The 15,107-nt window shown below is 36.7% G+C and overlaps 1 protein-coding gene across 2 annotated transcripts in view; it reads left to right on the top strand.

The window, feature by feature from the left end:
* Positions 1-15,107, top strand: part of bmp1a (bone morphogenetic protein 1a) — a 436,202-nt gene that overhangs the window by 310,663 nt on the left and 110,432 nt on the right. For both annotated transcript variants that reach the window (XM_028806048.2, XM_028806058.2), the window contains exons 8-9: positions 6,776-6,891; positions 7,018-7,120. In XM_028806048.2, the coding sequence (XP_028661881.1) occupies positions 6,776-6,891; positions 7,018-7,120 (219 nt within the window). The remainder of the gene's footprint in view (positions 1-6,775; positions 6,892-7,017; positions 7,121-15,107) is intronic.

Genomic DNA, 15,107 nt, shown 5'->3' with positions numbered 1-15,107 from the left:
AACACATTTTAAAATGAATGCTTGTTGATTGTTGTCAATACATTTCTGATTGGTTCTCACGACCTATACTACTTGTATGATTCACTGGAATCCAAGTCACATAAGAAACTGTTAAAAAGAAATCACGTTAAAGCTTTCACGTTAGCACTACAGCCTGGATGGTAATTCTGTTTTTCACCCCAGGTATTAGTAAGTCAGTAAGTGTTCCTATTTTCAATATATTTTACAAATTAAGGGCTAAATGGTCATGATGAAGTGATAAGAACATAAGTTCAGCTTTAAAGCTGACAGAATGTATCCATGATAACATAACATTCTCACCCCTGTAGAGACATGGAGGGCTGTCGCGTTTCCTGGAAGCACTGGGTGTAAGGCAGAAAATAGCCCTGGACAGTTTCATTATAGGGCCCTCTCATGCACACATCCACCTTCACAATCACACAGGGACTATTTGGAAACACCATCCATCCATCCATCCATTATCCAACCCGCTGAATCCGAACACAGGGTCACTGGGGTCTGCTGGAGCCAATCCCTGCCAACACAGGGCGCAAGGCAGGAAACAAACCCCGGGCAGGGCGTCAGCACATACACACACACACACATACCCAGGACAATTTAGAATCGCCAATGCACCTAACCTGCATGTCTTTGGACTGTGGGAGGAAACCGGAGTACCCGGAGGAAACCCACGCAGACACGGGGAGAACATACAAACTCCACCCGGAAAGCGAACCCAGGTCTCCTAACTGCGAGGCAGCAGCACTACCCACTGCGCCACCGTTAATGTTTCATGCTGATTTTTACTTCAAGCATCTAAAATTACATTTTTACTTGTTAAAATTCAAATTAGAGTTATAGCATGTCTAATTCCATTTTGATTAGTGAAAACTGATCAAATTTTTGAATTACCTTTTATAACAATTTCAATTAAAGCTATAATTAAAATTTGACTAGACAGATTCGATAGATTTGCATTTACATTTTCATAAATTAGGATTTGAATTGTACAAATTTTAATTACATTTAAACTAGTTAATTTAGAATAACAGGTATCTTTAAAGTGTTTGAATTAAATATGATATAAACAACATGGTTGCACCCAAGCTAAAAAACAGTCAAAATACTGCAGTGACAATGAAAAGAAAAACACAAAATACTGACACACAGAAACCACTTTCAGACTCATAGTAAGAAAAATACAGTAAATGAAATGTGTAAAAATAAATAAATAAATCCCAGACTTAAAACAGAGTCCCATATATAAAGTGCAGGTCCCAAATGTTCCAATTAGATTTTCTGCGCATTGTCTGTGAGAGATTATCTGATATGTGCTGTTTCCAGTGTATGAGGTAATGCACCTTTGTACCATGGCACCTATGATCCAAATTATATTGGGTCTTACACTCTTGCCCTGCATCAACACTTACCAGAGAGAGCAGCCAAGGTGGACATGGCCACAGGGAAGTGTAAAAGAGACCTAGAATGTCACTTTTGAAGTGGCTGGAAAGTGCCAACCTGTGTGTCATCGTCTGACCCAATTTCTTCATAATAGTACTGTATGTGGTCCTATGTACCTTGCGGGTATTTTTTGGGACAGAATCTTCCCACAGATGTCTTTCATTGTATGCTGCACCTCCTGCCTGCTTTAAAGTCTTAAGGAACTCTTTTCCAGGAAATATTCAACAAAGGGTTCCAAACTTCACAGGTTTCCCCAGATACATTTCCAACTGCCTATAGACTTCTGCAAGTGTCCAGCTAAACTTGTGGGTGCAGTATTGTTTATAGATAACTATATTGTTTTATACCCATAAGTGCAGTTATATGGTGACCTTCCAGTTGTGTTTGAAATTATGACATTCCACGAGAATGCAACTAACTGGAGCATATCATGCAAATTAGACTGAATGTTGTTAATAATATACTTTTAAACCTCTTTAAATATGGATGTTGTCCCCTCCATTTTACCATTAGCTTTAGGCTGATATTCAGAAGTGACTTTTAATTGTTTACTGACTTTTTCACAGAAATACTTGCAGAACTGAGAAATAAACCATGGGCTGCTATCAGAAATTATAGTCTTAGAAAACCCATGCAGATGATAAAATTCTTAAATGAATATTCATAGTAATTCCTGGGGTGACAAGAGTATCATTAAGGGCATAAAATGGGTTGCCATAGATTGGGATTGGGAAAGATTGTTAATAAAATCTATAAAAATCTCCTGCCATGGTCTGTTGTTGAGGGCAACCCTAGTGGGCCACCAGATGAAGTTTTAGTTAATTGAATGTCTTACAAACTAGACTATACTGTACATTTAAATTTCCTTCCTCATATCAGACCACCAAAAATACCTGCAAATAATCTGGCAACAGGGTGTCCAGCAATAATGGCATTATGACCTCAAAGGATGATTTTGTGATGTGCCACCTCAGGTACATATTCCAGTCATTCAGGCATTTGCTCAGGAACAGACTGACCCATTCATAATTTGGAAAATTCAGTAATTTTGGTTACTGAAAAAACTTCTAGAAAATGTTAACAGAAACTGTGCTTTCTGGTTCCTGATTATTCTCATTATTATCAAAGTAATGCAAGACCATCAGCCTTCATTTTTTTTCCAACCTGATGGAAAAGAAAAACAATCTGTTAAAAATATAGCCGCAGTGCTTACCTGTAGTTTAAATGTTTACCAGTCTTTAGTATATTAACGGAATACTCTACCAAAAAATTGTATTTTATACAATATATGTTACTTGCCCCATCTAGTTTGCAGTAATGACTGAGAAAAAATTATAATTTCATGTTTTCATGTAGAGCAGAAATGAAAAAACATTTTGATACAGTACAAGTCCATGGTGACTAACATTGAACAACAGCAAACAAAACTCATTTTTCTGGTGTTGCATAATCCACATTTGGAAGTCATCCAGTCTTATGTTCACAACATCCCAAACACATGTATTTTTTTACTAAAATATTGTTAAATAAGTCACTTCTGGAAAACACTCTTGTGAACTAAAATGAAACTTTACTTGGATGCAAATGAGCATTTAAATTATAGGCTTGTCTTTCAACGTTACATTTATTTTCCTATCCACAACTGGAGTACTTTGGAATAATTTAGAGGCAGACTGTGTAACTGCACAGGTGAATTGACTTTCTGTCTATGGAAGCATTTGGAAAATGCACAAGTCCAAGGCATATATTCTTCCTAAAATTGTTTCACTCACTTTTCTTTAACTTTACTCTTTAGTTGTACACATCTCTCAGTGATCTTTGCCCTGTCGATATCATAAGAAATGTTGTCCTAGACAGTGAATAATCAGTTACTGGGCTCTACTTTTGACAAATGAGTGAGGAGGGGATGCAGATCTTCCAGTTTATATGCTCAGGCACACTGTGAGTATTCCATTTTAGTTCACATGAGCATTTTCCGGAAGTGACTTATTTAACAATACTTTAGTAAGGATACATGTGTTTGGGACATTATGGGCATATGACTGGATGTAAATTTTGCATTACAAGTGACGTGAGATTTTTTTCCTGTATATATACGTTAAAAATGTAATACATAAGTCCCCAAAATGTCATAAAAATGTCATGTTTGATTGAGTGAAATACCACAGGTTCATTGTCTAATTCATACAGAGGTTATAAAAGCAGTTTTCTGTTGATCCCTCCTTCTGATCTGTAAATACATCATACACACTATGCACATCTAACTTTAAAAACACAATGCAACCTGTCCCTGTAACTAAATCAAGTAAGACAGAAATGATGAAATAAACCGGAATTATTCTTAACAGTGATTTTATTCAGCTACGTACGGTACATGCAGGGTCACAAAAGCATGTTTTTCTTTTCATTAGAGCTGTCACAAGAAGTGCTGGGCGGTATACCGGTTCATACCGAAAATCTTTTTTATTTTTGTTATGATATGGATTTTTCTTAGACCGCAACACCGGTTTAAATAGCCTAAACAACGTTCGGAACATGGCGTTGCAGGAAACTGTTTAAGGGGGACCTTTTTCACTGCTACACTGCTAAACACATGCAACGGAGTACATGCATTAGTGGAGGTGTTGCGCGGGGGCTCTTTTTCACTGCTACACCGCTAAACAAGCGTGCAACAGAGTATATGCGATAGTGGAGGTATTGCACGGTGAAAATGGACAGAGAACATTTCTGAAAATGAAGCTGTAGCAGATGATAAAGTTGAACATGACACAGAAAAACTTTTGCTGGAAAAAGGAGCCATGTCTGTTGTCTGGAGATACTTTGGATTTAAAAGGTCGGATGTGGGCCATTTTGTTCAAATGTGTGAATATTGTTTCTGTACTACTGGATAATACTGCAAGCCAAGTTGTACTTGATTTATTTTTTTCAATACTGTGTAATGTACCTGGGTACTGTGTAATAGTGTGACGACATGTTGACTTTATTCTCGACATTTCCACTTTAATCTCGACGCTTATGCCGAGAATAAAGTCGACATGTTGACTTTATTCTCGGCATTTCTACTTCATTCTCGCCATTTGTCAAGATTAAAGTCGACATGTTGACTTTATTCTCATAATTTATTAAAGTAGAGCATCGTAAACTAAACTTCATCTTAAAATGAATATTTAATTTACTAGATTTTCTCAAACCCCGTCTACATTTTCAGAGAGCAGGAATATCATGAAGTGAATGTATTCTGTGCAGCAATCGCTGTCTGTGCCTCCTCTTAGTGTAGAGGAAGTCAGTTTAAGAAGTGCATAGCGATTAACAACTGGGTCGGGGAACACTTAACACAAAGCATTTAATGCGCTACATTAACTTATGATGGGGTTTGAGAAAATCTAGTGAATTAAACATTGATTTTAGGATGAAGTTTAGTTTATGACATTCTACTTTAATGACAAAATAAACTATGAGAATAAAGTAGAAATGTCGACTTTATTCTCGACATATAGTTTTTTTCTTCTTCATTGTGGCACTAATACGCTTCCGTAGGGCCACACCACAAATAGAATTATAAATGCAAGTTGCAGTTTTATTATTTATGTATATACTTTAGCTTAAAGCAAGGTCCATATTCATGCAGTTTGCCTTAATGATGATTCAGTTGGTAAAGATATCATCACCAAGTTGCAGTTGATTTTTTTTTAATTTAGTTTGGTGAACACTGTGTAATGCACCTGGGCTTTGAAGTCTTGGAAGTAATAGTATTACTACTGGAAGTTGCACTATTATTTATTGTATTGCTGTTATTTATTAGTTTAAATATTATGCAGTTTAATGATGGTAAAGGTGTTTAAAAACTCACTTTAACGTGTCAGTGCACAGAGATTGTTAACATTAACAAGTGTATTTGGTTTACAAAAAATATTTACTATTTATTCCTTTTCTAAGACATGTTCAGTGCAATACAACTTTTTACAAGCACCTCTGGATATTTTACTAAGTCTAAATGTCTCTTTGGACGGTTGAAAAAATGTTGTCAAAATTTTAGTGTAAGTTGTTGCACACTTTGTTCAATAAAAAAGGCTCTATATTTTGACTGCATCTGTCATGCAATGTGATTCCTTCTCTTCATTAGTGCCACCCCCTTGAAAACTATCACTTTATGGGGCCATGCAAACCTGTATTAATACTTGTGTGCACATTAAAATGTTTTTTTGTACAATTCTCATGACAGTGGAATATGTTATTCTTAGCCAATAATTGCAGTGGAAAATGTGGTTAACATCCACTAATGCATGGGAAAAAAATACCGTCCAATACCATGAAACCGGTATAATTTTGAAAAATACTGTGATATAGAATTTTGGTCATACCGCCCAGCACTAGTCACAAGACAGTTCCACATGGTCACTAAACACTAGACAGTCATTAGAACTTGTATGGAAATGTCAGTTGGAGAAATAAAACCATTACATAAATTTTCCCAAATGTATCTGTCTAGACGCTTTGTACCTTACTGGATAATTCATACTGTTAATCTTACCTTTAGGTAAAGAAGCTGTAGGCAACAAATCTATTATGCAGTGTTGAAGCAATAGAGGTGTAACCCCAATGATTTATGTTTTCTAAAAAGAATAATTTCTTGTTTGTATTCTTTAGGCAATATCTCTGATGACCAGCATGGTGTGTCCAACAGAGGACACATGTCCACTGTAAATCTTAAAATGACTTTTAGTTGTAACAATGTTTAAAATTGGTAACGATTTAAAATGAAGGCATCTGGTTTGTAATTATATAGGAGGTGCAATAGATTTGAATAGCTTGTTATCAATTTAAGTTTCATCTACAACTGATATCGGTAACTTAATTTGTGATGGGATTTTAGGAGCCCTGAATTGTTTAAAAAGGCCAAAGCTTAGATTCTGCTGAATCTAAGTTGAGTTATGTCAATTAATCAACTGCATTATTGATTTTATTTTCTATTTTTTTTTGGGAATGTAAACGCTCCAGTTTTCTCCCCCACCAATTCCCAGCACTGCAGTTTCCATTCCATTTTACTACATGTATAAATGACCTAAGCAGTCACAGTAAAAAAAAGTCCTTAACTTAAATGTTTCCTACATTCTAGTAAACTGTTTGGTAAAAGCTATATACATGTATTTACCTTATATTCCTAGATTCTATGACCAAAGTTTTATCTACGATATGATATGATATGATCGTCACTTATCTGCCTTGGTTGCACAGAAACAGTCAATCAGTTTCATGAGTATGAATGAATGAAAATGATTTGTGATGACTGTCTTCTGTTTTTCATCATTAATAGCTTGTGGTGACAGTCTTCAGGACAGCAGTGGAAATTTTTCATCTCCTGGTTTCCCCAATGGTTACTCAGCCTATATGCATTGCATCTGGAGGATCTCTGTTACACCTGGAGAGAAGGTATATTTATCATGGCTTCCAAAAAGAATTACTGTATGCCTATATACCAAGTATTTGAGCCATTAAACATTTCTTTGTTTTATTTTGTGATGTGAAACTTTAATTGTATACTTGTTTTTGCTTTAGATCATACTAAATTTCACATCCATGGATCTGTACCGCAGTCACCTGTGCTGGTATGACCATGTGGAGATTAGGGATGGTTTCTGGCGAAAGGCTCCTTTAAAAGGTGAGTATTTTTTGGAAAGGGCTATAAAGCAGTGTTAACAGGATCTCAATGATTAATCACAGTAAGACCATGTATACGTGACCCTCATCTTTGGAAAAACTGTCAGAATTGTAACAGTCATTTCTCCTAGTTTGATAAAAGTATCTGTCACAATCTGGCATGATTTTACAGTAATATTATTAATGAGAAGACCATGTTATCCATCCATTATCCAACCCGCTACAGCCAACACAGGGAGGGCACAAGGCAGGAACAAACCCCAGGCAGACTTTGACAAGGGCCAAACTGTGATGGCTAGATGAGTGAGTCAGGACATCTCAAAAACAACAGGTCTCGTGGGGTGTTCCCAGTATGCAGCAGTCAATACCTACTAAATTTGGTTTAAGGAAGGAATATTGGTGAACCATTAAATGTTACTTTGACATGTACCATCTTCTTAAACATTATTGCAGACCACGTACACCCCTTCATGGCAACTGTATTCCCTGAATGGCAGTGGCCTCTTTTAGCAGGATAACACACCCTGCCAAATGGCAAAATTTGTTCAGGAATGGTTTGAGGAAGATTTGACAAAGATTTCAAGTTGTTGTCCAAATTCCCCAGATCTCAATTCAATAGACCAGCTGTGAGATGTGCTGTAAAATCATGTTTAATTCATGGAGGTCTCACCTCACAACTTACCGGACTTAAAGGACCAGCTGTTAATGTCTTGGTGCCAGATACCGCAGGACGCATTCAGAGGTCTTATGGAGTCCATGCTTCGAGGGTCAGAGCTGTTTTGGTAGCACAAGGAGGACCTACACAATTCTAGGCAGGTGGTTTTAATGTTGTGGCTGATCGGTGTATAGATTTGTATCACTGCTTGCTGTTATTGTATTTTATATCCTGCTACTCCAGGTATATGCCAGTGGTGACTTTTTTATTTTTTGTATCTTTATTTTACTTGTGCTTGAAGTCTAGACTTTAGCAAAACTGATCAGCTTTGTATTTTTACAAATATTTTTTGCCCTGTAAAGTAGACTGATTGGTTACATTTAATAGGACAAGAGAATCATTTCCACTTAAGTTTTGAAGTTTTCTTCCAGATTTTATATACATGCCACTGTTGAGCTCTGTTATCATGTGTATAATTTATTCTTGACTCTTTCTTTAACATCTAGTAAAGCACTTTGAGCTACCGTCTGTATATAAAAATGTGCTATAGAATCAAATGTTTCTGTTGTTTAAATTTATGACTATTAAGAAAAACAGCTTTCTGTTCTGCTTTGTTTACCTAAAAGAGAGAGTTTATTTGTATAATGTCTGATGCATTGCTCAGAGGGAAAATATTTAATCATTCTTTTAAGAAAATTGGAAACTGGTAAATATTTATCATTTCACTGTAATAATATGTGAGAATAAAACTCATTTATTAGTATAGTATAGGTGAAGGGGTGGCTGTGAGGCTAGGGATCTGCGCCGGCAATCAGAAGGATGCCAGTTTGAATCCTGTAAATGGCAGAAGTAACTTTATTCTGTTGGGCCCTTGAGAAGGCCCTAAACCTGCAGTTGTTTTGTCCTGAATATGACGTTAATCTGCATCCAGCCCTACGAGCCGATCCTCTAACTTACAGGGAAAACTTGGGGGTTGTTGGCAGGAGTGGCACTCTAGCAACCATAAAAAAACCTCACACTGTTCCATTGTAGTGCTGAGCAGTGATATTTCAGTTCTGATATTAAATATAGTTTTAGTTTTTATTTTATTTTATATAATTAATTTTTATTTTTATTTTGTTCTAGTTTTCAGTGGAGTCAACAATTTTTATTTTTATTCAGTTCTGTGTTTAAAATTTTAGTTTTTATTTTATTTAGTTCTTGCCTTTTTATATAATAAATTTTAGTTTTTTTTCTGTTGCAAGACCACAAATGCTGGCCTACACATATTTCAATGCAATTTATGTTTCAGCCAACAAAATAAACTCGCAGTTCATAATGCCATTAAACACACCTTGACTATCAATGATCAAACAGAACAAGTGGCCTAATGAGTACAATCAGCAAGAGCAAATGTTTCAACCCAAGAAACCAGTCTGTGCAAGCAAGTTGCTGTTAAGCTTTAAACAAGCATGTATTTCGAGAGATTTGTCCATGTTGCAGCAACATCCATTGCACAGATAGCCACACAATGAAAATATTCGCTTGATGAACGCCTGTAATGCAGATGCATAGACAAGGTCCTCAGCCACTGGCGCCAGCAGACTGTATGTTGATGATTTCTGCTGTCAGTACTGATGCATTGACGTGCGATGAGGTTCGTGAGGCACTGCCTCCTTCAGAATCAGATTTACAAATATATGAACCCATATCTTATTCACTATTCGATTGACAGCATGCACATTGACTACTAGTTATGTTTCATATCTCATCAGCATTCTTTACACACACATAGGTATAAGGTACATATTTGTATAAGAAAGAACGTTACATTTATAGCGGTGAGAGAGTGCATTTGCACAGTGTTCTAAATTTGCCGTTGCAATTCCACAATTCATACTCATTCAATACAAATGAAAGTATAGAGTGGTATACAAAAAAACAGATTTCAATTTTGACCTTAATTGAAATATTTAGTTTTTAAAGGATTTCAATTCTTATGCTTTAATCAATTTTAATACAGACTGTTCAACAAAAGGATAACAAGAAATGCAAATGAATATTTTATTTAAGGTCAAAATTTAGTCTTTAAATATTAGATTTTTTTTCTTAGTATGATCCCATTTTTTATAAAATTGAAAACCGTTTATGGTTTTACCTTTATTTGTAAATGAAGTCCATGCACCTGTCCTTCTCCACGAAAATCTCCGTCACTTTCTTGTAAAAGTCCCCCTTGTTTTCCTTTAGTTTTAAAAGTCTTAATCTTCCATTTTCAAGTTGGAAGAAAAAATAAAAATAAGCTGACTGCTGCAGTGCACTTTACTTTTTGCTAACTTATTGGCGCTTCTGCGTAGAAGAACAACAGCAACAATCACCCGTTGGGTTCACATTCGCCCCCTCTAGTGTGGCACGGTACTGTCTGCCTTACTTTACCTTAATTACATGCTTGTGCCTTTTCACTGCGTTTTTATGTATAATCAGCAAGATTAAATATGTCACACACATTCATTAAAGATATTAGCCAGACTGTGGAAAGTCAGGGTGTATAATAAACGTGTCTGCAAACATTTTATTGGCGACACACAGAGAGGCAACAACAGGCATGTGCCAATTGCATGCATCAACTCAATGTGTGAGGTATAGCACAGTTCGAGCTCAGGCTGCGCCCATCGCTACTGCACCTCGCATTTCTCCCTTGTATTTGATCAGGAAATGCACAAATTCAGCCATTTTGATGGTAAAAATGATCAAAATTATTGGAATTACAGTGGAACCTTGGTTCACGACCATAATTCGTTCCAAAACTCTGGTCGTAAACCGATTTGGTCATGAACCGAAGCAATTTCCCCCATAGGATTGTATGTAAATACAATTAATCCGTTCCAGACCATACGAACTGTATGTAAATATATTTTTTTTTTAAGTTTTTAAGCACAAATATAGTTAATGAAACCATAGAATGCATAGCGTAATAGTAAACTAAATGTAAAAAACATTGAATAGCACTGAGAAAACCTTGAACAACAGAGAAAACTAACACTGCAATAGTTTGTGCTATAGCGCTACCAACCGCTGGCTAAAAACACTTTTTTTTTAATGAGTTTTAAGCACAGGGAAAAAAATAAACTTTTGAAAAATCTGTAATTTAATAAACCACCAAGAATAGTAACATTGCAACAGTGCACGCTACGAACCGATCGCTGTAAACAGAAGTGAAAACAAAATCAAGCCCAGTGCATTCTTTAACTGCCTTCTGTACCTTATGAGTCCAGCCCCCTCTCTCTCGTGCTGCCTGTGTGTGTGTGTGGCGCTCTCTCTCTCTCTTGCTTGCTGCACAGGAAATGCACAGGTAGAGACTGAACATGTACAAACTGAAAGGGAAACTGGCTTGTTCCTATACTGAGTGTGTGGTCGTGAACCAAGGCAAAAGTTTGGCAAAATTTTTGGTCGTAAACCGATTTGTACGTGTACCGAGACGTTCGTGAACCGAGGTTCCACTGTATACAAAAAACAAATTTATAGCACAGACCAGTGGATAAATTTATTTTATGATATCATTATATATATATATTTTTTTTTTTTTACTTTTAATGCTTCCCCCAATTGCACGTCCCTGTATTGAAGTGCAGTCATGGTGCCAGAGAAGTGCTGGACTTCCACTAAGTACTGATCCAGTTGGTCCTGCACTGAAACTCCGAGACTCTTTTCTTCTTCTCGCATGCTACATTTGCTTTTATTATCACCTGCACTGTAATTAAAGTATTTCCACACATTACTTTCTTGCTTTCTACCCGCAAACATCTGTGCAAAACTTGCCATCGGCAACCACACGCACTTAGTGCTTCAACCCGACGAACCAAATGTGTTCAACAAACAAACAACGGTCCTTTACGGAAGTTGCGCCATGTGACTATAGTAAATCCAAAATACAACGTAAGTGTACGATCAGGGCAATTGAACCAGATTGAACGAAAATGCTATTGCTGTTTTCTTCATTTTTACTCAATTTACGTTCTCGTTTTAGTTAGTTTACATATCACTAATTTTTATTTAGTTTTAGTTTCTTTGTATGCCTTAATTTTAGTTCTCGTTCTTGTAAAACAAAAAACAATATTTTTAGTTCTAGTTCTCATTTTCGTTATGAAAATATCTCTGGTGCTAAGGTGTCATGTGCTGCACTCGGGTCCCAAACCAGGTGGTTCATTGTGTGGTGGGTGTGGCAACACACTACTAGCGCATGCTCCCAACCTTAGTATAGTATGTACATTTTCCTACATTACCTGAATTATGCATTATTAAGCAATACATCATATTGACTAAGGAATTATAAACTAGGTGGCCAAGAGCTGAATCTTCGTCACAGGTTCACAGTATAACATTGAGCAAGTTACTTATTCTGCCACCATTTCAACTATAAAATTCAGTGAAAAATTATCCTGTAATAAACAATTATGATTGATTATTTGCAATGGGCAGAAATGTTACCTCTTTAGGTAAATACATACTTGATATAATTAATTATGTAATAAAATGAAGGTATACCAGTTTTTAATATCTGTAATAAAATATGCTGTCAATTAAAACAGATTTGACAGTGCAAAGTGAATCAAAAGTTTCAGCAAACACACTTAATTCAGCAGACACACTACAGCATCTGAAGTAGATTGCACATGGAAGGATCTTTTTTTTTCCTCATTGAAGTCACCTTTTTCATTAAATTAATGGTGTGAAAAGCTATTTTCTGCATAACAACCTAAGCAAACATCTCAAGTGCTTTGCTCATGTTTAACTTGTTTTTTCAAGAATAACTGTTAATAACAGTACAGTTTACTAATTATAAAGGTGAACACTAAGTGCTGTTTTCCTTATTTACGTTTATGTTAAATTAAACTTAATATTGTCATCCATGTGAAAATACAAGTTTTGTAACAGCCCTTTTTAAATGGGACTGAAATGCAGAATTATTACAGCATAATATAAACTAAGATGTTTTGTCAAGTTTACATAGTTATTTATATATAGATTTCTTCTGTGGTATGTACTTTTTATTGTGAGATTTTTGTCCCTTTTACTGCATTTCTTTTTTTTTTTTTTTTTTATCATTTCTGCATATAAACCTGAAAATCATTTGTCTTAGCATTTCCTTCAGCTTCAGTTTTTGAAATAAATATTATATTAATGCATTTTTATTATGGAAGTAGGAGTCAATTAAATTATGCATTAATAAGTAAAATAAATGAACCATTAACTTGCTTATACTGCATAAGGGTCTGTGCTCCATTAAGATTGGTTAAGAGAGACCAAAAAATGGCAAGGACATGATTATATTTTGAAGTATAGAACTTAGACACATGATTGTTGAGACCAAAAAATAAATAAGAAAATAAGCCAGTCTTTCTTGGGACTGGCTAATTATCGTCTCAACGAGTTGCTGGAGGATCTAGCCCAATTTCCCACCTGCAATATCTCCCTTTCACCACTCTTTGTAAATATTTGACTATGGTTTCTCTCTGCCATTTGAGTTATTACATCAAGTTACTTTAACACTCGACTCTTTGAGTCTCTGGCACACAGTTGTCTGCAAATCCATTTGTACCTATCACTTTGGAAATAAATGGCAATTGAAATACCCTTAAAATGTGCCAGCTGCCCTTTTGAGGTAAGCCACTATGTCACTTGCAAGTTCTTGGTGTCTTAAACACTTTCTTCAAAAGCTAGTTTTGTATAATGAGCAGATGGGTCTCTGGGTTTACTGTTAGGGGTTTGCCATTATATTATGGGGCACACTTGAGCATACACCCAACTTCACATATAATACAGCAGTTTAGAGCTGCCAATAAACCTGACCTTCGCTACAAAACAGTAATGTTATTTACATGTTTCTGGTTGCCACAACTACAGAAGTAAAGATTTTGTGTGTTCTGTTCTTAATGTCTTTGTGTTTCCCCATTGCATCTATTTTGTGTTTTTTTGTCTGTAACTGCAGATCTTTAGACTCAGAGAAAGTGTGACCCATCATTTCGGCATAAAATCTGTCGGTGATGAATCATTGCATTTTGTATGGTGTAGCTCTTGTTTGTCAGTAAGATGGAATTTTTGTAGTTTCTTACCGCTACACTTTTTTTTAATCTGAGAAATGTTTTTGCCTTAGCCATAAATCATTGTTTTACAGCAAGGGGAACAGTAAACTACTTAAAATGTAATTTCCAAAACATTTTTCCAGGGATTGTGTACATTTACTGTACATTATTCATAATATTATTAAATTTAAATAATGTAAAACAGTCGCATGTTGTTAAAATGACATCCATTTCCAGGATAATGAACTGTCTGTCGGGCAGACCACAGTTTGTGAGACTCCAGGACTATGTTTCTGATACAGTGTACAAGGCCCTACCCCACCCCCACCTCGGCTATTCAGACCATATCAACGTGTTTATGGTTCCTACATACAAGTCCCTGCTGAAGCGCACTAAACCAGCCCGCAAAAACATCAGAGGGTGGGAACGTTGGTGCTGTTTCAGGTCTCCAAGACTGCTTCGAATTTACAGACTTGGATATTTTCAGGGAGGCTGCTATGGATGGTGACTCATTCAATCTGGAGGAGTACACAGACTCTGTGACTGGCTACATCTCCAAATGCATAGAGGATGTTACTGTTATCAAGGATGTTACCACAAGAGCCAACCAAAAGCCCTGGATGATGAGAGAAGTCCACAAGCTGCTCAAGATCGAAATGCAGCCTTCAGATCTGCAGACAAAGCCGCCCTCAGGGTGGCCAGAGCCAACCTGTCTCGCGCTATAAGGCGAGCTAAGTGGGCATACGCACAGAGGATTAACAAACACTTCAGCAGCACCAGAGACACGCCGTACGTGGCACGGCGTTCAGACAATTACAAACTACAAGCCCAACCCACACAGCAGTGATGGTGATGCCTCCCTACTAGATGAGCTAAACAACTTCTTCGCACGGTTTGAGGCGCAGAACAAAGAGCCTGCGAGAAAAGCAACACCTCCCTCCACTGACCAGGTACTCTGTCTCTCCATAAATGACGTGAAGAGGACTCTATCCAGAGTCAATCCACGCAAGGCTGCAAGACCTGACAACATACCTGGTCGTGTGCTCAAAGAATGTGCCAGTCAACTGGCTGGTGTCCTCACAGACATCTTCGACACATCCCTGAGCCAGTCGTCAGTCCCAGCATGCTTCAAGTCAACCACCATCATACTAGTGCTGAAGAAGTCATCAGTGACATGCTTGAATGACTACCGACCAGTTGCATTCACGCCAATCATCATGAACTGCTTCAAAAGGTTAGTCATGTCACACATAAAGACTAATCTCCCTGTCTCC

Source organism: Erpetoichthys calabaricus, chromosome 1 (genome assembly GCF_900747795.2).
Source record: "Erpetoichthys calabaricus chromosome 1, fErpCal1.3, whole genome shotgun sequence".
NCBI classification, from domain to species: domain Eukaryota; kingdom Metazoa; phylum Chordata; class Cladistia; order Polypteriformes; family Polypteridae; genus Erpetoichthys; species Erpetoichthys calabaricus.
The sequence above is the reverse complement of the archived record's forward strand: the minus strand, read 5'-3'. Positions and strand labels throughout refer to the sequence as shown.